Source organism: Talpa occidentalis, unplaced genomic scaffold (assembly GCF_014898055.3).
Source record: "Talpa occidentalis isolate TD23 unplaced genomic scaffold, MPIMG_talOcc4v2.1 talOcc4.12, whole genome shotgun sequence".
NCBI classification, from domain to species: Eukaryota; Metazoa; Chordata; class Mammalia; order Eulipotyphla; family Talpidae; genus Talpa; species Talpa occidentalis.
The window spans coordinates 23,540,076-23,564,750 of record NW_023601212.1 but is presented as its reverse complement, the minus strand read 5'-3'; the positions used below and the strand labels follow the sequence as shown (position 1 = coordinate 23,564,750).

Genomic DNA, 24,675 nt, shown 5'->3' with positions numbered 1-24,675 from the left:
GTTAAAATACATGATGGCTTGCTGTCTGATTCTGTGCTCTTCCTATTTTGGTTTGTACCTCTTCTCTTGTCTCTATTGTCCCTGTTCTGGTTAGTTTGGGTATGATTCCTAGCAGTTTATTCTTGTAGAGAGCTTTGGTTGGTTTATTCTGAGAGTTCATAATGTACAAACTGCTGCAGTCCCTCCAGATCTCAGTATGGACTCATTTAAATGCACCCACTACTGGAGCATGCAAAATCCCTTCCAGTTTTAGGTGCTATTTTCAGATTGGCCTTTTGAGAGTTACATGGAACACTTGTTAGTCGTTTTGGAGTTTTCAGGTTTGCCAGATTTCCTGTTGCCTCCTTCTGTTTCTTCCTGCACAGATGTTGATACTAAGCAGATTTTAAGTTCTTGATGGGTTGTTTCCATCTGCTTGTGTTTGGAGGTAAAGAGGACAGCATATCATTTACGTTTGTTATGTATGTTATTCATGAATGGGGCATTGCTCATTCTTTATTCTTTGCAAGTTTCAGGTGTGCATTATTTAAAATCAACATCTGTACATACTACATTAAGTTCACCACTAAAATTCTACCCTTTACCATAAAATTGACCCCTTTAACCTGAGTTACTCTCCACTTTTCCCCTTCCCTTCTAGTGAGCTTTGCTATTTAGTTGCAGTGATTTCTATGGGGTTATGCTATTTTCACCAAACCTTCCAAGATAGTCTACATGTTCTTTCGTTATTCATATTAAGACTATAATCATTTGAAGAATATTTACATAAGTAGAATATATTTGTTGAATATATTCTTTGTATATGTCAAAGATGATATATTCAATAAGAACATTCATAAAGAATATGTTCTTTAGTATTCTGAATATGATGCAAGTATTCTCAATCATGAAAACATTAAGAATATTAGTACTTAGTGTTACTGAGTGCTTAATATATTCTAGGCATCTGTTCTCATGAATATTGTCTTCTATTACTCTTGATATTTCTAAATCTCTGCCTGCAGGACTTTGAAAATCCATGGAAAGTCAGTCAAGTGATAATAGTTTTTTTCTGGTTTTGGCCATGACAGATAACTTATTTTGGGCATGCCATCCCACCATAAGCAATTTTTAAAAAGTGGGCAAAATATATAAAATTGTTTTAAAATGTTGGACAACAGGTATATCTGAATTATGACTTAGGATAGAAGAGAAACCAATGAAATGAACCCTGCATTCTCTGCATTGTCTTAAGACATTTTCTAGATTATGGTTCAAGGAAAGGAAATGAAAAAAAGCAAAGCATTTTTTGTTGAGTTAAGATGCACATCAGAGTTTTGGGAGACTAAAGTTTTGGGAACATGTGGAAAAGCACACTGAAACCACTCAAAGAATTGCAGAAAACTTGTGTCTTTGAGTATCAAAGTTGTGAGTTTCCAAGATATAACTTGAAACTGGGCAAAGAACAGAAACTTGGAAACTAAGTTAATAATTAGTTACTAGACCTTACACAGGAGAGATGTTGTGTTACAAACAACCAGTAAGAAAATGTCCTTGAGTCCTTGTGACATTCTATAAAAAGCCCAGGAGGTTCATGTCTGAATATTAGGGTCAAATTAGTTCCAAAATGAAGTGTTTTTTTTTTTTAAATCAAAACAAGCTTCATGAACACCAAATTGATCTACAAGTAACTTAACTGACTTCTGAAACAACTTTAAAACATTTTAAAAACATAAATTCAGATCCAGTGATGTCCAGCATCCTATCAAAAACTAGGCATTCAGATGAGCAGAAAACGTGTAAGAAAATAAGGAGAAAAATGAAATAATAGACCTGGCAAAATTGAGACAAAATTTTAAAACCGCTATTATAAATTTTCCCAAGAATTAAAAGAGGTGAACATAATAAAAAAGGAAGATAAGAACAAAATAGTACTTTGAGATAAAAATATTAAATGAAAAATGTATTGAATGTACTTAATAGGAGATTAGACACTGAAAAGATCGATGATAGGAACTATTAATCCATTAACTTGAGAAACAATATCGGATGGTCTAACAATTATGTGATTAGAGTCCCAGAAGTATAGGAGGAGACAGAAAAATTACTTGGAGACATATTGGCTAAAACATTTATGCTTGGGGCCTCCCCGGTGGTGCAGCGGTTGAGCGCCGGGTTGCGAAGCTGCCCGCAGCCTCTGCAGCGCTGGTTCGATCCCCGGCTGCTCCCCGGCCACCAGAGGAGGGTCCCACATGGCGCGCAGACCTCTCCTGCCGCCGGCTGCTCCCCTCAGCAGTGTACTTCGGTCCTTCTGCCTGCTCTGCTCCCCGCTCTGGCTCTGGTGAATTCTCTCACCCTCCGGCGCTTCTGACTGTACCCAGTGCTTGTATAAATAAATAAATAAATAAATAAATAAAATAAATCTTTAAAAAGAAAAAAAAAAAACATTTATGCTTGATGGATGGAAATATAGATGACACAGGAAGTACAAAATCTTGATAATTGTTGGTGCTAAGTGTTGGCTAGACAGGTGTTTAATAAATTATTTTTATTTGTATATGTTTGATATTTTTCCCATACAAAGAGTTCAATTTTTTTTTCCTTGGATAGTAGATCCAAGAGTGGAAGCATACTCTCCAAAAATTCTAGAGAAAAAACCCAACAATTTTTTTGGTACTGATAGAAGCCAGGAGGTTTCAGACTAAGTGCGAAAGTACTTACTATAAAAGAAAAAATTGACAATTGGATTTAAAAATAAAACATACTCTTTGAAAAAGACTATGTAAGTAATGAAAGGATAAGACATAGATGGGAGAAGTTATTCAGTGTCAAAGGGCTTATATTCAGCACATATAAAGAACTCTAATAACTCACTAAGAAGGTAATACAATTAAAACTGACTCCCAAATTTGGAAGATATGCAGATAATCTAGACACACATGAAAAGTTGGTCAGTATTATTAGACCTCAGGTAAATGTAAATTTAAAACATACTAACATAATACTATATGCCCATTAGAGATGTTAAAAATCTATCAAATTTTGTTGAGTATGTAGAAGCAGCTCATACATTGTTGTTAGAAATGTAAAATTAAATGACCTCTTTGTAAAATTATTTGATCATCCTTATAAACTTGCCTATGACCAAATAATTCCACTCTTTGGTGTTTACCTAAGATAAGGAAAACATGTTCACAAAGAGATCTATTGTGTGTGCTGCTCACAATAGCCCAAACCAGAAATAATCAACTGCCCATCAACAAATGAAATTTATGGCTGTATTCATTCAATGAACTACTACTAATCAATAAAAAATGAATATATTACTGATACACAAAAATATGAATAAATCTCAAAAGTATCATGCTATGCAAAAGAGTACATTACTTCAGATTTCATTGGTATGAAATTCTACAGTTGGCAAAATTAACCAATAATAATAGAAAGCAAGTCAGTGGTTTCTGGGACAGGGACAATTGACTTCCAAGGTGGATAAGGGGTCTTGTTGTGGTAATGGAAATTGCAAATGTCCAATAGCTATATTTGATATTCTATTTTATCAGTAAAGTTGATTTAAAATGGAAAAATAGCCAATAAACAAAAATACCCGATGTCTAACATCTCTAGTAATCAAAGAAATATGACCTAAGTTAGTGGGATGCCATTTTCAGAATCATATTGGGTCGAGAAGTTTTTGAATGAGAACATCTGTTGTTAGCTAGGATGTGGGGGGAAGCACACTCATATATTGCTTATAGAAGCATGTTATTAGGAAACCATCCTTACATACAATTCAGTATGTTTGAAAACCATTTAAAAAACTGCATTAGATACTCAATTGCACTTTCAAGATTTTATGCTAAGAAAATGGTGATATTTGCAAAAACGTACATTCGCTTTAGCATTATTTGTCATAGTGAAAAATTGGGTATAAAAATAGCCAAATCATGAATATGACTGAGTTGTGGTTCTCTCATCAAAGGAATACCACACACCCATTATAAATGATGTTTAATTTTATTTTTTTATATGTAAGATGTTACTGATATATTTTTACATGTAAAAACTTTAAAATGTCATATATAACATGATCTACTTTTGTCAGAAAACAATGCTACACAAATTAAATGCTTGCATAAAATATATGAATCAATATGTATTTAAAGTCTCTTTCTCAAAGTTTACAAATAGTGCATATATAATTATATGTATATAAAATACCAGCCACTCAAGTACACCTAAAATAGAGAGTCTGATTGCTTACTTTTAATTACTCATTCTTTACATTCCAGCCAAACTGAACTTTCTATGGGCTCCTGGACTAGGAGAGATTGGGAACCCGGAAACTGAACAAGATCTGTGACATTGGGTAAGTGACTTGACTTCTTTAGATCCCCTTTGTGTTGTTGTAAGATAAAGGTGAATATTATTCTGTGGATGCATAAATTGCTGGCATTGCAATCACTTTGGAAGACTTCAAAAAATGACTACTTATGTCCATAGAGATGCTGGTCCATAGGTCTGGGGAGCTAGAGTATCTTCTTAGTAAACACTCTCAGTAATTGTGGTGCTAAGTTTGGTAAATACTGAATTGGGTCATTTCCAGAATTTTTTCAGGTCTTAAATTCTATTAGTGTGTGATCTTGATTATTAAAGAAAGCAAATATCTGAGATATTGAGACATTGGTTAGATAATTTTTGTCAAGGCAGAGGTTGATGTTAGGGAGAAGACAGAAAAAGATAAAAGCTAACTATCGAGGGAACACAGGTTTGGATGTGTCCTTGCTCTGGAAATGTGATCGACTAGGATTCAGTTTGAGAGCATTCGGAAGCTAGAGTCATCTGCGAAAAGTATTAAAAGGAGTGAAAGGCAGAGATGGTTAAAGGGAGGTTTGACAGATTAGCATTTTAGAGAAAGGTTGGACTTGGTAGAGCTTGAGAGACGTTACCTGGTAGGGAGTTTTTGTTACCATTAACTTTACAAACTATGAGAAGACAGGGCTAGGAAAAAGAGGTCTCTTTTCTTGCATTGGGATTAGTACAATTAACTCCTGAAATAAATTGGAATATGAATAAATTGTCAAAAGTCTTATCCTAAATTATAATTAAGTCCTTTGTGTAAACCTTCTCTTGCTCTAATTACCTCTTCTTTTTATTAACGTCATTATGTATTTGTTAATTTCCAAGAAATTGTCAGATACAAATGGGCAAGTCATGCACCCTGCTTTGTGCATTTGAGTATCTCTCATTGGGAGGGAATTTCATCTAGTGGTTATGAGTCAGGACCTGGTCAGATAGACCCAGGCATGTGGACTCTGAAATGTGTTTCTGTGAGCAACTTATCTTTAAAATGGATATCATCATTGTGAGGGGTAAATAAGGATATATTTTTGTAGAGCTTTGGCTTGTGGTAGTCAGGAGTCCACATAAGGGTGCTTTGTCAGGGCATTATTGGGTAGTCAACAAGTGTTAGTTTTTTTCACAATGATTTTTTTCTCTTAAGAATATTAGATAAACATTAGGTAATATTTTTTTTCTGAAAGCCAGATTGAGCAATATCAAGGGTGTAAACAAACACTCCTTCTTCCTCAGGGAAAGTACTCTCTGAGGAAAAGGTCTTGAGGGAATCTTAATAATCAGAATTATTGATATCTGTGTTAAGAATAAAACTGATTAGTCTCCTCTTACACACTGGTCAGGAAAAGACACTATCTCTTTCCTGAAGACTAGGGGGCTTTTGGGTGAATCAACAATTGGAAAGCATGTTTTCAGTGCAGAGTCACAAGGTTAACGAAAGGTTCTCATTTTGTGACTCCAACTAGAAGGAGTGAGTTCCAGGCTCAAATCTTCATCTTTATTAACTAAGATCATTGTCCTTCCTGGGAAGACTGTGGACAAGACAGTAGAATAGAGCATTACTACTTTATCCTAAGGGAAGGTGAGTGCCTGCCTGCCTCTTGTCAGTCTTGAAACACAGCTGCTGCTTGAAACACAGTGTAAGTCCTGAGAGTCAGACTGCCCACCTTCACCTTTTGGCTGCAACTCAGAAATTTTGGGTCTCTGGGCTGGTAACTTAATTCGTCTGTCTCACCTGTAAAATGGGGATAATACTGTCACACAGCTTAGAACATGGCCTCTCAGTAACATCTAAATAGTGTTGTAATAATTATCATAAAACCTAAACCCCTTGAGCTAAGAGATCTTGGAAAAATTTTGATCTGAGAGCAGTGACGCAGACCAGAAGCTCTGAGCAGGTCCTGGTGTCTTAGCCAGGTGGGACTCAGGTTTCATTCACTGAAGCAGAGGCAAGAGAAAGGACATAGAAAATCAACTGACTTAAAGACCTATCACCATTGACCTCCTTTCTGGCACCCCTCTCTCCAAGTGCTGGTTCTCATCCTGAAGGTGGTGTGGACCCCCATGTTATTCTCTAGATCTGGATCTGTGAAGGCAGATCTGTAGCACATAATGAAAATCTTTCTACTGTACCAAAGTTCAAATCTCTCTGTGGATTCCATTCTCAAGATACGGGGAGGGCAGCGGTGATGTTTCTCTCTCTCTAAGCAGTTTTCTTCTCTTGTCCCTACAGACCTTCCCCCCACCTTTCTAGAGGAGAATGGCAGCTGAGAACTTCTCTGTGACAGAGTTTATCCTCGCAGGCTTAACAGACAAGCCAGGACTACAGCTCCCTCTCTTTTTCCTGTTTCTAAGTTTCTATGTGGTCACCGTGGTGGGGAACCTGGGCTTGATCACCCTGATTGGGATGAACACTCGTCTCCACACCCCCATGTATTTCTTCCTCTTCAACCTCTCCTTCATAGACTTCAGTTATTCCACTACCATCATCCCCAAAATGCTGAAGAGTTTTGTCTCAAAGAAGAATCAAATCTTCCATGCATCATGTCTGACTCAACTCTTTTTCTTCTGTTTTTTTGTCATCTCTGAGTCTTTCGTCCTGTCAGCGATGGCGTATGACCGCTATGTCGCCATCTGCAAACCACTGGTGTACACGACCACCATGTCTCCCCAGGTCTGTTTCCTCCTTTTGTTGGGTGTCTATGTGATGGGGTTCTCAGGGGCCATGGCCCACACAGGAAGCATAGCAAGCCTGACCTTCTGTGCTGACAACCTTGTCAATCATTTCATGTGTGACATCCTTCCTCTCCTTGAACTGTCCTGCAACAGCACTTACGTGCACGAGCTGGTGGTCTTCGTAGTTGTGGCCATTGACATTGGAGTGCCCTTGGTCACCATTTTCATCTCTTATGCTCTGATCCTCTTCAGCATCCTCCACATTCCCTCCACTGAGGGCAAGTCCAAAGCTTTCAGTACATGTAGCTCCCACATCATTGTGGTTTGCCTGTTCTTTGGTTCTGGGGCTTTCATGTACCTCAAACCACCTTCTGTTTTGCCCCTTGAGCAGGGGAAAGTGTCCTCTTTGTTCTATACCATTGTGGTGCCAATGTTAAACCCACTAATCTATAGTTTGAGGAACAAGGATGTCAAAGTTTCCCTGAGGAAAACTTTGGGAATAAAAATGCCTTCTTGAGAAAAGTATTTGAGAAGGGAGATAGGCACAGAAAAGTTTAAGTCTTTGAGCATTTTCTATAGATTTATTTGCCCTGTTAACTCATCTTTACTATTCCAATATTATTATACTCAAATTTTTTTCCTATGATCCTAGATCATTTAATTTTGAATGGAATTTATAAATAAATTGACCTAATCTCCTCACTTATCCTTGGAGACTTAGAGTATACTTGTTGATCAAGGCTACCCAACCACCAACTCTTTATTTTCTTTTATGCCTTGTTCTCTTGCTTCATTTTTGCCCTTGCAGATTGTATGAGTATGATACTTTAGCATATTAAAATTTAATTCTATTCATATATTTTAAAATAACCTTTTTGTAAACATTACATTTTTATTCAAGAGGGTAGAATGTGAAAAACTTATTTACATTAATCTTCACTAAATGAAAAGACAGGTGTGTTAAGATTGTAGTGTGAGTGGTAAGTACGTAAATACCAAACAGCAGGTAAAGTGTGGTAATTCCTGAGATTATTGTGGATGCCTTGGGAACCAGTTTAATGGATTAGGACTCTTGTAGTTTTAATAGTTCCAAAGATATTGAGTGGAATGTTTCATACATTATTTGACGATTGAGAGTCAGGATCTACAATGTTTTTCTAAGGCTGAGAGTGGGTATTTTAGCTATGATGGAAGATCTGTGACTCAGGATAACCAACTAAGTGTCTAAGTTCTAAGGGAGGAGTAAATACGTATGTATGAATATGTTTATAAATCAGCACACTTTGATCTCAATGATTTGTTAGTAATGAAGGTTCCTTGGAGAAGTACTAATAAATAATGGGGGACACTTTGACTTATGTGCTCTTCTTTAAGAAGGTTATCTTTTTTGGGATAAAGAAAAGTTTGCATGTATGTAAGCATGTAAGCATGTATGTAAGCACAATTAAAAAACAAAAGCAAAGTAAAACACAATTTTATGCTATTTATAAGAACCAACATTGAAGATAAAAGAGTTAAAATGAAAATAATGGTGATGTTAGAATTATGGCAGGGTGAGTCATTCCTTTTTTCTCTCCTCTTTGATTGGCAAGTAATTGGACATCCATAATTGAAAAAGAAATGCCTCTGCATACTGAACCTCAGTGGCTGGGAGGTTTCTACCCACCTCTGCATTGGAACATGAGCGGGGAGAATCTTAGTGGGGCTGCATATCCACCTTTGCTCATCATGATCAGGATAAAGGGAACCTGAAGTGTGCGAACTTGGTGGATACCCATATTTGTTAGAGAAATTATGGATGTCCAGACTGCCTGACAGGAGAATCTGGTAGTTAGTAGAGGAGGGTAGAGATGAGTTTGGATGCAAAAGAGAGGGAGGAAATTGTAAGGGCCTCTCCCTCACCCCAGGCAGACAGACAGATAGACACACATACACCCATACACAGAACACACACACTATACACACACACACACATTCTACACAGGGCTGTGCTACTGTGCCTTAGTAGCACCAGCATCCTCTCTGGCAGGAAAGCATTGACCTGTCCTACAGAGGAGGTAGAAAGAGGAAGTGGTGAGTGATTACCTGGCTCTTCCAGTTGTGCCAGTTATAATGAAAGGATACATTTACCTCAGGAAGCACCCATGTTTCTGAGGAGCTATCTCTGACCTCTGACTGGTAGGGAGAGATAAGGGAAGGAGGAAGGTGAGAATCCTGAAGGACATGGAAGGAATTCTTTACCTCTTGTCTGCTTCAGGAGTCAGCAGGAGGGCCTCCCATGGAATTCTGGGAGTGTTCTGCTATGGAATCCCTTCACTGTGGAGACCCCAAAGTCCCAGGTGCTAAGCCCCATCTCCTCCAACTTTGCCACCAGTTCCTCCCATTAGCTCCGGTTGCATCTGCCTGAGTCAGCCCTGGTAGAAGAGACCATGAACTTGAACTGAAGTGCCACCATTTGGACTACAAGAGGTTTTCAGCAGCCAGCCTGTTGATATTAAAAATCAAAGAAGACAAAGTTTTAATTAGGGAAGGTATTAGACCTTAGAATTCAGGCAACCAGAGTGAGAGAGTGAGTGTGGGGAGCAAAGGAGGGAGGGACCCCAATGGGCTATGGTGGAAGACTGTGGGTTGAGTTTGGTATGGGTTATAAACCTTGGTGGTCGGTGTGGAATAGTTAATTCATCTGATGAGGTGTGAACCTCTACTTCTGAATCATATACAGTATTATAAACCAATGTTACCTCAATAAAAAATATACCGTAAAAATAAAATGATTTGAGTAACAAAAAATGTAAAAAGGAAGGCATAGTACTTCAAATGTGAAAGCAGATGTTCATGACTCAGACTATGAAAAATCAAGGAAATATGGCATCACAAAATAGAAAATAATTCCCCCCCTGCTGAACCAATTCACTGGACAGATGTATAGACTATGTTCTCTCTGAAAAGTATGTGCTCCCATTCCCTGACTGGGGCTACAGGCAGCCTGGGGACATAGTGGTGGAAGGGCAGATAACCCTCCTGCTCTTCACCTCTTGGTGAATGGTATTGTTCCTGATGCCTTCTAAGTCTTTCCTACCCTTTCCAATGGGTTCTCTCTCTTCTCCTTGGTGAGACACTGGTCCTCATGTCCCCAGTTTCGTTTCAGATCAGCAATACATTATTATTTTTAAAGATTTTTTAAATTATGCATGCAAATACTGGGGTGTAGGCCAGAGGTGTGGGGAAGTGAGAGGATTCACCAGAGACAGAGTGGGGAACAGAATAGGCAGATTGACCGAAATACACTGCTGAGGGGAGCAGCGGGTGAGTCAGGAGAGGTCTGCTGCGCCATGTGGGTCACCTCCCTGGCCAGGGATCGAACTTGTGCTGCAGTGGCTGCAGATTGCTACATAGGTTGCATCTTAACCCCTTGTGCCACCAGGGAGGGCCCAGCAGTACATTATTTTTAACTAGAATCTCCATGCTGTGAGTTACTTCCCCAGAAATTACTTACCTTATGGCTGGAAGCTTGTGTCTTTTGACCAACTTCATCCATTTCCCCCACTCTCACCCCCACCTTCGTCAACCATCAGCCTGTTCTATGTTTCTATGATTTTTTCTTTTTTTAGATTTTACATATAAGTGAGATCATACAGTATTTGTCTTCTGTCTGATTTATTTCCCTTAGAATATTCTATGTGTACAGTACTGTGTTTGGGATGATAACTTCTTAACTCTGAACACATTTTAAAACTTTATATTTTGTTTACTCCCTCACCCAAAGTTTTGTATCTTATGTTTTTGTATTATACATATCCCATGATAAAGGACTGTAGTTTTAATTTTACTACTTTTATCTTTTCATCTTCATGCTTGCTTTATAAATGATAGACTCACTGCTTCTATGTACAATTACCTTCTCCGGTGAGATTTTTCTTTTGTGTGTTTTCTAGATGTTGATGCCATTTCTTTTCTGTTTAAAGAAATCTCTGACATTTCTTAGAAGGCCAGCTTAGTGGTGATGAACTCCTTTAGTTTTTGATTTCTGGGAAACTCTTAATCTCTTTCAGTTCTGAACATTAACCTTTACAAAGTAAAGAATTTTTCCTGGAAGCTTTTTCCTTTCAGCATGTCATGCCACTCTCTTCTGTCTCCAAAGTTTCCATTGAAAAAATCTGATAGTCTAATGCAATTTCCCTTGTGTGTGACAAGCTTTTCTTTTGTTGCTTTTTTTTATTTTATATTTTTTTACATCGTTCTTCATTTTTGTACAATGTATGCTTTCTCATCTTGGTTATAGTCTCCGTGATATTCCTAGATACTCTTTTTTTTTTAACTAAAATGTGTCTTGATGTGGCATAGTGTTGATAATTGTTGTAATTGGAAGGGCACATAGATAACTGTATTCCTCTCTACTTTTCATAATTTGAAATACTCCATAATAAAGAGTTAAACGTAACTCAGGATGGACCAATGGCCTAACCACTAAGGCAAAAACAATGTCAAAAGAAGACATAGAAGAAAAAAATTTTACAATGTTGGGCTGGGCAAAAAAAATTTACACAGAACAATAAAAGCAAAAAACACAATCTAAATGGGATTTCATAAAAATGTCAAACTCTGTTCCTTAAAATATGCTGCTAAGAAAATAAAAGGTTACTCTCTGGGAGAAAAAGTATTCAACATGTATGACAAGAGATATGTTCAGAATAGAGAACGTTTACAGTTTAATAAAAAGAAAACACAATAGCCAATTAGAAATAGTAAAAAAAAAAGAAGATATATATGTATATCAATAAATGGCCAGTAAAAAAATGAAAGGAGAATAAGTATCATTTGTAATCACAGAAAGGTAAATAAAATCACAATAAGATATCATTTTATGCCAAACTGAGTGACTAAGTTAAAAATACAGACAATTGGTGAGTACCTAGAATTCTCATTTATTGCTGGTGGGAGTGTAATATGGTACAACCAATTTAGAAATCACTGACATATTTTAATAAAATTAAAAATTAGTGAAATATGTTGCATATGATGCACTGATTCTGCTCCTATTTACCCAAGTGAAATGCAAGCTTTTCTCCAAAATAAACTTGTGCATGAATATTCATAATAGCTTTATTTATATTTGCCCCAATTTGGGAATAGTTTCATTTTCCCTCAGCTGGTGAATGAGTAAATACATTGTGGTATAGTCATATGACTGAATATTATTCAACACTAAAAATGAAGAAGCTTCTGATGTATGCAACAAAATGATCTCAAATTATGCTGAATGAAAGGAACTTAACACAAGAGTACATGCTCTGTTATTACATTTTTATAAAATTTGAAAACGGGCAAAAATTAGGCAGTAGTTTTCTAAGACCAGGGAACTTTTTGGGGTAATGAAAATATGTAATAATATAGCTTGATTGAGTGTCAGTTACATGGGCATATACATTTGTCAAAAATCACTGAAATGTACATGGGCTGATCTTATTGTATGCCAATTATATTTTACTAAAGTAGATTTAAATTCAAGTACAACATATAAATGTCATAAAATTAAATTCCTGAAGCCCAGTATAACTTGTAATCATAGAAATATAAATTAATTTGATGGCATATTCGCATTAGATTGGCTCTATTTGTTAGGGAAGATACTGGAGAGAAGGCATGCCTTTGCATTGCTGGTAGGAGAGTAATTTTGAAAAGCCTATTATGAGGACATTTTGGCAATGTTCTTAAAGAGCATAGCTTTGTGCTAAGCAATTTAATTTCTAGGAATTATCCTCAAAAATAAATGGTTCAGTTTGCAAATTGCACATTGATTTTAGCAGTGGTTATCACAGTGCAAACTGGACATGGCAAAATGTTGAAGAATTGACATACTAAGTGATAGTACATCATTGAAGGGATATTAATGAGCTATAAGGAAATTAAGAATAATGTTGAAGTTTCTTTATCGACATTTGAAAAGATACCAGTAATATATCATTTTAATGAAAATGTTTTAAGGTCATGTACATGAGTGAGCATCAAATATGCACCTAGGGCCTCCCCTGGTGGCGCAGCAGTTGAGCACTGGGCTGCGAAGCTGCCCACAGACTGTTCAGATATGAATAGAAATAAAGATTTGGAAGTCATTAGCAGAGGGTAATTCAAGGCACAGGAGTGGACACGATCCTAAATAGCCTAGAGAAGACTGAGGATAGAAACTTGCTCTGGAAGGAGACTGAGAAGCAGCTAGCAGTTTGAAGAAGATTAGGAAAGTGATGTGTTTTGAAAGGAAAGGAAAAATGAGTATTTCAAGGAGTTCGTTGTCACGGTGTTGAGATCAGACTGAAAAGTGTTCACTAAAATTAACAAACATTTGGTTTAGTCTATTCCTTTTATAGATTTTATGACCGGAGCCAGATCTTTAGATTCCTGAGCCTAGCCTTCTTCCAGGATACCACATTGCCTCTTGATTTCAGCTAAACACCACAATGAAGTTCCTACGAGTAAATTTTGTAAAATATTGGAACATAACAGAGAGAGCATGTGGCTTTCCTTCCCAGAGAGGTTTTCAGGGACTGTGGACAGTTTCTTGAATGCTGCAATTAAGATTATGGCAGGGAGCAGGGTGGGCCTACCCAGTGGCGCAGCGGGTTGAGTGCAGTGCTGTGAAATTGTCCGCAGCCTCTGCAGTGCGGGTTTGCTTCCCTGCAGGCCGGGGAGAAACCCACATGGCGCAGCAGACCTCTCCTGTCTCACCCGCTGCTCCCCTCAGCAGTGTCCTCAGTCCCACTGCCTGTTCTGCTCCCCACTCTGTCTCTGGTGAATCCTCTCACCTTCCCACCCCTCTGGCCTCTACCTCAGTTCTTATATAAATAAAAATAAATCTTGAAAAAAAAAAAAGATTATGGAGGGGTCTCTAGCCAGAGCACTCACCTATATTGCTTGGTATACATTGCTTGGTTTCCTTGCACAGATAAGGCATTTGATTGAATTCAATTTGATTAAGGAGTTAAGACATCTCTTTTATGCTTAGAATAATCTCTCTGCTTCTACCCATCAAATTACGTATCTCCCTTTCATTAAATTACACTGGAAGACTATTTTGGGCTCGTCCTAGATTAACTTTGCATGTATCGTTCTTTCTAGGACAGACTTCATTTTTGCAGTACCCTCTACACTCTATGTTGGTGATAGATTTTACAGTATTTGTGTCTAAATTAACACATCTTTATTAATTAGCACAACTTTGTTGATTAGCACAACGTTTCCCAAATTTAAGTTCCTTGAGGAAAGCAAAGAATTTTTGGAGTTTTGGGTTGTTTGGCAGCTTTCTAACTAGTCTTTGCAAAAATTTCTGCTGCTTACTGACTTCCTTTGCTAACGCCTGTAAGAAAGCAGGGGTGGTGGTGGGGAGTTCCTTCTACAAATATCTTGATGTTGACAGGCAGAAATCTTTAACATCATTTCAACCACAGTATTATCATATTAGAGGTTTAAGACTTGGTTTCAGTAGACCAAACTATATGTAGTTTATATTATTTTTCTTGGTGGGAATAAAATGTCAATTTATCAGAACCTCTGATGGATTACTTTGGGTAGTAAAAATGTATTCCTGGAATTGTGGGTTTGCAGTGTGGATTTTTATTGCACTGTGTCAACATTCAAGTTCATAATCTATAGAATTTATAACATTCACTCTTATGGGTAGTGACCGTTAGTGTACCCAAAAGCTATTGAATTAAGAATTTTCATTGAAGAGATTTTTAATCTAGTTGGGGCTTGTGGGATAGTCTTGAAATAATCAATGAATAGTATAAAGCTTGTTAGACTAAGCACAGTAAGAGTAATATGGGAAGATACATGAAAGTAATGCAAGAGAATAAATTCAGATAATTTTTAGTTCTCTTTGAGTGCTTCTATCACCATCCCTCACTTTTGAAATTCTTTCTACCTTTGTCTTCTATGGCATTTTATAAACTCAGCTAATATTTGTCATATGAATATTCACTAGAGTATAATTAAATCCTCACAAATATCTGCAAATTTGGAATTATTTTCCCATTTTTAGATGGAGACATTGAGCATAAGTTACATAACTTACTTGGTTTCACCCAGGAAATGAGGAATAGAATTGGGATTTAATTCTAAGATTCTTCAGTTCTTGCTCTTGTACATTTCTGTCAATAAATTTTCATTCTGACATTATCTATTTATTGGCATTTTTGAAAGGTTCAAACTTGGTTCCTGACTATTCTGGCTTGAAACAGATGTCCTTGAAACAATTTTCCAATGTAATCCCCTTTGTTTGTTTACTTTGGTTATTTATATTCTACATATGAGACAATTGTCTCTCACTTTCTTTTTTTTTTTTTTTTTTAAATTTTTTTTTTAAGATTTATTTATTTATTTATACACACAAGCACTGGGTACAGTCAGAAGCGCGGGAGGGTGAGAGAATTCACCAGAGCCAGAGCGGGGAGCAGAGCAGGCAGAAGGACCGAAGTACACTGCTGAGGGGAGCAGCGGGCGGCAGGAGAGGTCTGCGCGCCATGTGGGACCCTCCTCCGGTGGCCGGGGAGCAGCTGGGGATGGAACCAGCGCCGCAGAGGCTGAGGGCAGCTTCGCAACCCAGCGCCCAAAAGCTGCGCCACCGGGGAGGCCCTTGTCTCTCACTTTCTGACTTATTTCGCTGTGTGCTGCTCCTTATTAAAACTGGGATTCCTATAATAGATAGGGCTGGGTTCAGGGTGTTTTGTTGTCTGTAAATCTTCCTAGGGCCCATAATATTCCACAGAGAGAGAGAGAGAGAGAAAGAGAGAGAGCGAAAGAGAGAGAGAGTGTGTGTGTGTGTAAGATTTACTTAAACTGTGTGTGTGTGTATGTATATATATAAGATTTACTTAAACTATGTGTCTGTGTGTGTATACACACAGACACATAGTTTAAGTTCAACATAAATATAAGAAAGTCATTTTCAGAAATTCAAGTTTTGGAACTACATCAATACTGCACAAGTGGAAAAAGTAATTATTTTTTTAAGCTCTCTATTGTACTGGAATAAGACTTTGGGTAACATGGCTTTAGAGAAGCCCTGCTTAAGATGCTTTTGGAATTGAGGTTGCCATGGCAACTATCTCTGAAGTAATAAAATTCCCCTAGCGCTTTTAGAGATTCCTCCCCCAACCCCCATGTCTTTTTTGCACTTGGATCTGAAGGAAAACTTATTTTAATGAATTGTTTCTTTTTTCTCATTTGTAACTTTTGCACAGTGGGTTGAGAATTAGGGATGAGATTCACTAGAATTGCCCTGGAATGTGGACAATTCCAAGTGTAAATCAAAAAGAGAGGCACCATCACTGCTGAGTCTTAAGCAATGATGAACAAGCCCATGCAATGTATGTTTATTTACTCATTGGTATACAAAGGTCTGCATGCAGTGGTTTTTGTTGGACTTATCTGGTAGAAGATGATTTCTGCCTTTGTGTTTTCATTTCTTAACTTCTATGATAGAACTTCTGCCATTATCCCAGGATCCTAAAACAATGCAATCTACTAGTGCACCAGAGCTCCAATTTCTCCAAATTGAGAGATTCATTTCTTGGCCATGAAATGTCATTCTTTATGAAAGCCCCTGGTACAAGTTTACACACAACATTTAGTTAAACCATATATGAGTGAAACTCCTTCCAGAAAACTGTTTTGACAATATGTGCAGCTTACTGCTGCCAGGATGAGGACTGGGGTCAAAATTGGGAGCTGTCATCAACATATATTATCTTTTGTTTGCTTAAGAAGCCCACCATGGTTCCTGACCTTGTGAATTTGGTTTTGGACCAATCAGGATTTGACTTAAAATTCTGGAATCTCTGTGTGCGCCTCACTTTAAAAGTGGAGATGATAGAGATGTGGGAACGCAAACAACGGTGTAAACCTGTATCAACTCAATAAAAATAGTAATAAAATAAAGTAAAATTGCAGAATAGCTTACTATAATTCAGGCAGTTAAGACAAATCATGACTGGATTCACCTAATTAATCTTTGTGACTTAGTTCACCTTATTTGCCATATACTATGTCAGTAAATTTGATTTCATCATTTGATACCTGCATTGGTTTAAAACTTGACCCAATGGAAAGAGCATTTTAGATATTAGCAACAGAACAGAACTTCATTTGTGGCAATGATTCAATTAATAGTATGCTGTTCACTGGTGCCCTCAAAAAATATAATTAATTACATTTTCACATTCTGTATATAGACTTTTTTTTTTTTTTAAAGATTTATTTATTTATACAAGCACTGGGTACAGTCAGAAGCGCGGGAGGGTGAGAGAATTCACCAGAGCCAGAGCGGGGAGCAGAACAGGCAGAAGGACCGAAGTACACCACTTAGGGGAGCAGCAGGCAGCAGAAGAGGTTTGTGCGCTATGTGGGACCCTCACCGGCGGCCGGGGATCGAACCGGTGCTGCAGAGGCTGTGGCAGCTTTGCAGCCTAGTGCTCAACAGCTGTGCCACTGGGGAGACCCTGTATATAGACTTTTATGAGTTCTTCAAATTAATCTTTTTCTAAAAACAATGAAACTGGAGATTAATAGATCTAATCTCAAAGGTTAATGGGAGGAATGAGGTAAAACTGTACATTGTTTTGGCTCTGCATCTGAGCTGCTGTGGTAGCAGACATTTTTGGTGCACAGAGCTGAATACGAGGTAACAAGTATTGTTTTTCCCACAGGGGCTTGCTCTCAACTGTGCTTAAAAATATGTAACCGGTATGAAAGACTAGCTCATTAAAAACCATGTGAAGCCTTATTAAGGGCATAAACAAGCATTTCTTCTTCCATAGGGAAGGAGGTCTCTGGGGCAAAGTCTCCTAGGGAATCTCTGTAACTAGCTCACTGAGATGTGTCATCTGGAATAAAATTCTTTAGACCCCAGTTATCCATGGGTGTTAGGAAGGATCCATTTTCATCCCTGGACGTTGGACAGGAGGCTGAAGAGAAAACCACTAGTGGAGATGATGTTCTTCAGCCCAGCAAGAAATCCAAGATAAGCTAGAGGTTTTGATTCAAAGGCGAAGAAACAAAAACAGAGGGGGCCTGAGCTTCAAGTTCACTTTCTTTTCACCAGGGCTATGTGAGTCTCCAGGGAAAATGATGAGTCACAGTCAGTAGAATACAGGCCTGTGCCTCCCAGCCAAAGGAGGGCGAGTGCTTGCCTGACCCTGTCTGTCCTCTAATTGTGGTTAAAAGCTCAACGTCATCATCTACAGAGTTTGCTTTCTGCTGCCATTTAAACTTTGGGATTTGTGCAATTAGACCCAGTGTCCTCGTCCTCTTCTTTCAAGTAGGGATAACCATAATGCTACGAGCATTCTGAATAGTGCCTTTTCCGTAGTTAGTGCTCATTAGTGGTTTCTTCTTTCTTATATTTAATGAATTTTGCTGTGTAACTCCATTATTATTATTATTATTATTATTACATCTGAATCCCACAGTCATTCCAGCTACAGACTGGGTAACATGACCTCGCCTCCCTGCTGTGTTTAGTGCTGGCTCCCAGATGGAAGGTCTAGGCAGTGTCAAATGACTTCCACCTCTCAAGAATCACCCCAAAAGAGGGTCTCAGGGCTTCCAGCCATGGTCTAGGGTGTAGGAGGAAGGAGTACACAGAGGAGGGTCACAGTGAAGGGCGGAGGGTCATCCAGCTGAACCTAGTGGACTCTCCTCCATGGGACCAGGCCTTGCTGTGGCGGTAAATTTCACCCACAGTCACTAGGATGGCTTCAGGCACTTGGGGACCATGAAAATAGACACAGGTATGTGGAAATACGAGTATTTTGAAGTTCAAAAATCTTTCTGTTCAAATGCCATTCTTAAGAATGTTTATGCTCTTTCATTGAGCAAATCTTGTCTTTCTCCTCAGCCCAGACCCTCCTAGAGGAGAATGGCTGCCGCTAACATCTCTTCTGTGACGGAGTTTATCCTCGCAGGCTTAACCGACCAGCTGAGTCTCCAGCTCCCCCTCTTCTTCCTGTTTCTAGGTTTCTACGTGCTCACCATGGTGGGGAACCTGGGCTTGATCACCCTGATTGGACTGAACTCTCACCTTCATATCCCCATGTACTTTTTCCTCTTGAACCTGTCCTTCATAGATTTCAGTTACTCGACTGCCATCATCCCCAAAATGCTGATGAGCTTTGTCTTAAAGAAGAACAGCATCTCCTATGCAGGGTGTATGACTCAGCTCTTCTTCTTTTGTTTTTTTGTTTTTTCTGAGTCCTTCATCCTGTCAGCGATGACGTATGACCGCTATGTTGCCATCTGTAAACCACTGATGTACACAGTCACCATGTCCCCTCAAGTGTGTTTGTACCTTTGGTTGGGTGTCTACGGCATGGGAGTTTTTGGGGCTTTTGCCCATACAGGAAATATGTTGATTCTGACCTTTTGTGCTGACAACCTTATCAATCACTATATGTGTGACATCCTTCCCCTTCTTGAACTCTCCTGCAACAGCTCTTACATAAATATACTAGTGGTCTTTATTGTTGTGACTATTGGCATTGGGGTGCCCATTGTTGCCATCTTTATCTCTTATGGTTTCATTATCTGCAGCATTTTCCGTATCAGCTCCAATGAAGGAAGGTCCAAAGCCTTTAGTACTTGCAGTTCCCATATAATTGCAGTTTCTCTTTTCTTTGGGTCAGGAGCTTTCATGTACCTCAAACCTCCTTCTATTTTACCCCTTGACCAGGGTAAAGTGTCTTCCCTGTTCTATACCATTGTGGTACCCATGTTCAACCCATTAATCTATAGCCTGAGGAATAAGGATGTCAAATTTGCTTTGAAGAAAACCTTGGGCAGAATATCCATCTCTTGAAAAAATATTAGAGATTGGAAAAAAAATATACTTTTTTACTAGCGAAGATGATGATTTTAATGAGGAAACCAAGCTTCATGCTTGCTTTCTGTGCTATATACAGAGGAATTTTAACTCTTCCCCCAAATGGATTTATTTCCCTTCACCCTGCATGCATCCTTGCTTATTTTATGAAAATTGTTTCTACAATTACAGAATATTCAATATTGAACAGGATCTAAAAATCATTTAATCCCATGCTTTTATGTTAGATTTCATATTTTGGTGACTCAAATTTTTTTGTGTTGTGCAAGGACATAAAGCTACCTAGTACCAGAGATGGGACCGTAATCACAGTTTGAATCCCAATCCAGTTTGTTTTTCTTTGTGCCGTGTTTTCTTGCCTCTTTTCTTTCTTGGAAGATTTCATTTCACATGTTAGTTGACCTGGCACATTTAAACTGTGAATATATTCACAGTAATTTCATGCTACTTTTCACAGGATAATTTTAATATATAGCATTTTGCAAGAGAGTAGGAGGTGAAACATTTTGTTGAGTTGGTCTTGGAAAAATGACAAGATCAGTGTTTGATGAATTTTGTAGTGTGTAAGTGGGGTGTATGTTAGCTTTCAGCTAGAGGCAAGTGTGGGGACCACTGACGTGGTGGGTGGAGCTATAGGGACATAGTTTAGTGAATTAGAACTTCTCTGGGAGAGAAATGTAATTTATGGGGTATAAAGTTGTTGGGTAGAGGTGGCATATATTATTTTGAGACTGACAAAGATAGAATTTGGAAACTCATTTCAAGGGTTGCTGTGGTTATGGACCAAGTTAATTGAGAATAGTACTATCTGATGTGGTAGCCACTAATCATGTGTGGCACTGAGCACTTGAAATGTGGACATCCAAATCAAGACATACTATAAGTGTGCAATGTAAGTGTAAAATACACACCTGATCTTTGAAGAATTAATATGGAAAAATAATGTAATATATTTCATTGGTAACTTTTGAAACACTGACTACTTGTTGGAGTGATAACATTTTGGATATATATAATGAATAAAATATCAACTGAAGTGAATTTTTATGTGTAGTTTTTTTAATATATGTACTAGAAAGTTTAAACATGTATGTAGCTTGCATTATATTGCTACTGGGTGACACTGGTGTGGTGTGGAGAACGTAACAGAATACTAGATGGTTGTGAGTACACATCATTATTGGCCAGAACCAAGCTGCTGTTTATTAAGAGTCAACTGCTACTGAATTTTCAAAAACGCAGATAGTCATGATATTCTAATAATGGGGCATATGGGAAAGGGGTGGTGATTTCAGGATAAGTTCATAAATCCACAATATCGTGTACTAAGTATAACTTTAAAAAATCAGAAGAACAATTTTTGCTCTATACTCACCATTAATGGTAACAGTTCTTTGAGAAGTAATGATAGGTGAAGTGCTGGGGAAATATTTTGACTTATAGAATTTTAATTAGGAAAGTTTCTCTTCTATTAGAAGATACAAGCTGGGATAAATGTTTAATTTTACCTTTTGATTCCTTTCCTTGTTGTTAGAATGGAAAGAATAAACTTAAAGGGAGGATTGTATTTTAGATGATATTAAATAGAACCCTGAATTCAGGAATGAAGAGTTCAGGAATAGAGTTGGTATACTAGGTATGTAGTACAGTGTAGGTGATGAAAGAAATAGAAATCTTTTTTTCTTTATTGAACTTATTTAAAACATGTTGTAATCATTCATAAGTATATAGTTCATTGAAGTTTGAGGTGCCTGATGTGGTTCGTTAATCCCTTATTCCTCTGGGAGAACCCAGTAGCCTGGGATTTGGGGTTCCTTGCTGGGTTCTTTTTCTCTCCTACCCATTTTGGTGTGGTCTCTTGCCCCTCATTGTAGAGAAATTGATCAGTTCATTCTCAGATCATTTCCACAAGGAATTGTTCATATCTGAGTGTACTTGGTGTCTATGGGAGGATGTTAGCCCAGGATCTTTCTGCTCCACCATCTTGTCTTGTGTCCTATTTTTCTATCTTGATGCCAGTTACCACTCAGTTTTGCTTACTGTAGACTAACATTAATTCTTGATATCAGCATGTTTTTCACCATCATTCACTTTTTAAAAGTTTTTGTTCTTTTACATCTTTTGAATTTCCATATGAACTTTAGAATAGGACTGCCTACTTACCTATAGTCTCTCCAAAGTAGTATAGTCTCAAATTTTTAAATTTTCCAATCTGATAGGTAAGAAACAGTCTTATAGTATTGTTATAATTTGCATTTCTCTATAAAGAAGATGGGGATGTTTTCATGTAACTGATGGCTATTGGTATTATTTTTTATATAGACTTTCACCAGTTTTCTCTTAGATTTTGATGTTCCCAATTTTTAAGGGAATTTTTATTTATCTTAGGTATAGATTGTATATTTTTTGACTTTTGATTTTCCTTAAACTTTTGTTGTTTCTGGATTTTAACCATGGATAGAAATGTTTTCTTCTTCAGTTATGAAGAAATTCACTCATTTTTTTCATAATGTTTGTATAATTTCATTTTTTCACATTTGAATGTATGATCTTTTTAGAAATTGTACCAGTGTATGGTGTGAGGAATGGATCCAACTCTATCTTTTTCCATATGGCTATCCAGTTGTTTTAGCACTATCCAGTTGTTTTAGAACAAAAACTTTTAAAAAGTGAATGATGGTGAAAAACATGCTGATATCAAGAATTAATGTTAGTCTACAGTATGTAATGAAGGCAGCAGCTCCAATCAGAAGCTTCATAGTTACTTGTGCTATTTCTGTGCTTTTCATTCTGTTCTATTGGTCTGTCAGTCTACTTGAAAGCCAGTTACACACTACTGTAACTAGAAGGGCTTCATAATATTTTCATGTCTTGAAGATAACTTCCCACATGTTGTTGTCTATTATTAGTTTTGAGGATTTTCTTGGCTATTCATGTTTAATGATAACCTATATAATTTATCTAGTTTCATAAAAAATAATAGCTTATTTACTGATTGCATCTTAAATTTATAGGCATGTTTAGGGAGAATTGACATCTTTGGCTCTTCAATCAGGAAGTATGAAATTATATTTTTTCAGTTCTACTTCAGTATCTTTTAGGAGTGTCTCTTAATTTTCCTGATCTATTTTGCACTGTAATAAGGGTTTTAGCTTTCATTCTATCTTCTGATTATAATATATATGAATTCTATTGAATTCTGTGTTTTTGTGCTTTGTATTATAGTTATTATCTGCACAAGTTTTTTTCATGGGTTATTTTAGGCCTTTGAAATATGTAATAAAATTTCTGAAAGTAGAGATAATTTTACCTGTTTCCTTTTGATTCTGATGCCTCTTTCTTATTCCTTTCCCCTTTACAATTGCATTTTCTAATATATTGGAGTGTTACAATGTTAAGCAATATCGGAGACTAGGTATCCTGGTTTTACTTGTGGTTCTAATTAAGACTGCATTTAGAATTTTCAAATTAAGTTGCTGGCTTTTGGTCTGAGATTTATTTATTTTATCCTCTTAAAAAAGTCTCTATCATTCCTTGTTTCAGAGAAGTATTTTAAAAGCAAGAATGCACACTGAATTTTTATTATCTTCTTTTCATCTTCTTTGATATTTTCTTCCCTCAAAAATTTCTTTTCTCTTAGATCTTTAATATCTCTTTCTCTACAGACACTTCTCCCTCTAAATATATGCAAACCTGCTGTATCCTTAAAATTCCCTACAATACACCCTCTTTTCCCCATTTTTCTGTCCCCAGTTAGGAAGAGTGACTAGTGCTTCTCCACATTCAGTTTCATGCTATCTATTTTTTTTTTTCAGTATCTTATCACATACACAATCTCTTGCTTATATTTCTCTTTGTACCCCAGTGTTAGAGTGTAACACTCCTGTTTTGATGCATTTGTATATCAAAATCTGATTTTCCCTTGTTGGGGGGCACTCCATGTCAGATTTATGGAGCGTTCTTAAGCCCTAGGTTCAACACTTGTTAATACTCCTTGATTAATGTTCTGAGATTTAGGAATGAGGCCATCAGATGGATAGAAAACCTTGGTCTGAGCTGAATTTGAAGAAGTTATGCCTATTCTGGTTTTTCAATGGGTATGAAGTTTCAGTTACATAAAATGAATAAGCTCTAGAGATCTGCTGTGCAGCACAGCACCTCTAGTTAACAATGCTGACTTGTACACTTTCAAAAATTTAAGAGGACCTATCCCATGGTAAATAACCTTGCCACACACAAAAAAACCAAAATAAGACACAGAAACAAGGCACATAACATAAAATCCCACTATATTCTATGTCGTATTTATGAGAAAATATACAGCATTATTCAAGGAAGTAAATTTTAGAAAAACTTGCACCGTCATTCAAATAACCAATTCAAATGTTGGAGAGGAAACTTTTTACAGCAACTGGGGATAATTTAATATCTATCTTCTTTTTCAAATGCAGAAATTATAGAATTATGGAATAATTATTGAATACAAAAAATGAAAAATTCATATAGTGAACTTCTGCCTTCGCCAAGATAATAGAGAATATGTACTTTGATTCTTGGCCTCCCAAAGTGAGGTATCTTTAGAAAAATGTCACCATGGTTATGTGTGATTCTTCCCTGCTGTCTTACACGGCACATTACTGCTCTGTGAGAGCCAATGGCAGCACAGCATTTACTTCTCTTTTTTCCGGCATGCACAGGTTTTAAGCCCTTTTGGAGCAACTTCCACTGTTAATTGGTAACACAGAGACTCCAGTAGTTTTGAAGTTTTCTAAATACTTTTACTGAAAAAAAGA

General features: G+C 37.3%; 3 protein-coding genes across 3 annotated transcripts in view; all 3 read left to right on the top strand.

Annotated features, from left to right (window-relative positions):
• The window catches only part of LOC119242111 (olfactory receptor 151-like), a 368,040-nt gene that overhangs the window by 4,378 nt on the left and 338,987 nt on the right, over window positions 1–24,675 (top strand). The window contains exon 2 of the mRNA XM_037507891.2: window positions 4,272–4,348. The gene's annotated coding sequence lies outside the window, so the exon portion shown is untranslated. The remainder of the gene's footprint in view (window positions 1–4,271; window positions 4,349–24,675) is intronic.
• LOC119239946 (olfactory receptor 8B12-like) lies at window positions 6,596–7,528 on the top strand. Its single transcript, XM_037504336.1, has one exon. It carries the CDS (start codon window positions 6,596–6,598, stop codon window positions 7,526–7,528), a length of 933 nt encoding a protein of 310 aa, XP_037360233.1.
• Window positions 18,914–19,858, top strand: LOC119239945 (olfactory receptor 145-like). Its single transcript, XM_037504335.1, has one exon. The coding sequence runs from the start codon at window positions 18,923–18,925 to the stop codon at window positions 19,856–19,858; it is 936 nt and encodes a 311-aa protein (XP_037360232.1). The 5' UTR covers window positions 18,914–18,922.

Excerpts from the sequence above, each read along its gene's own strand:
- LOC119239946 (XM_037504336.1), top strand. The coding sequence starts at position 6,596 with ATGGCAGCTGAGAACTTCTCTGTGACAGAGTTTATCCTCGCAGGCTTA.
- LOC119239945 (XM_037504335.1), top strand. The coding sequence starts at position 18,923 with ATGGCTGCCGCTAACATCTCTTCTGTGACGGAGTTTATCCTCGCAGGC.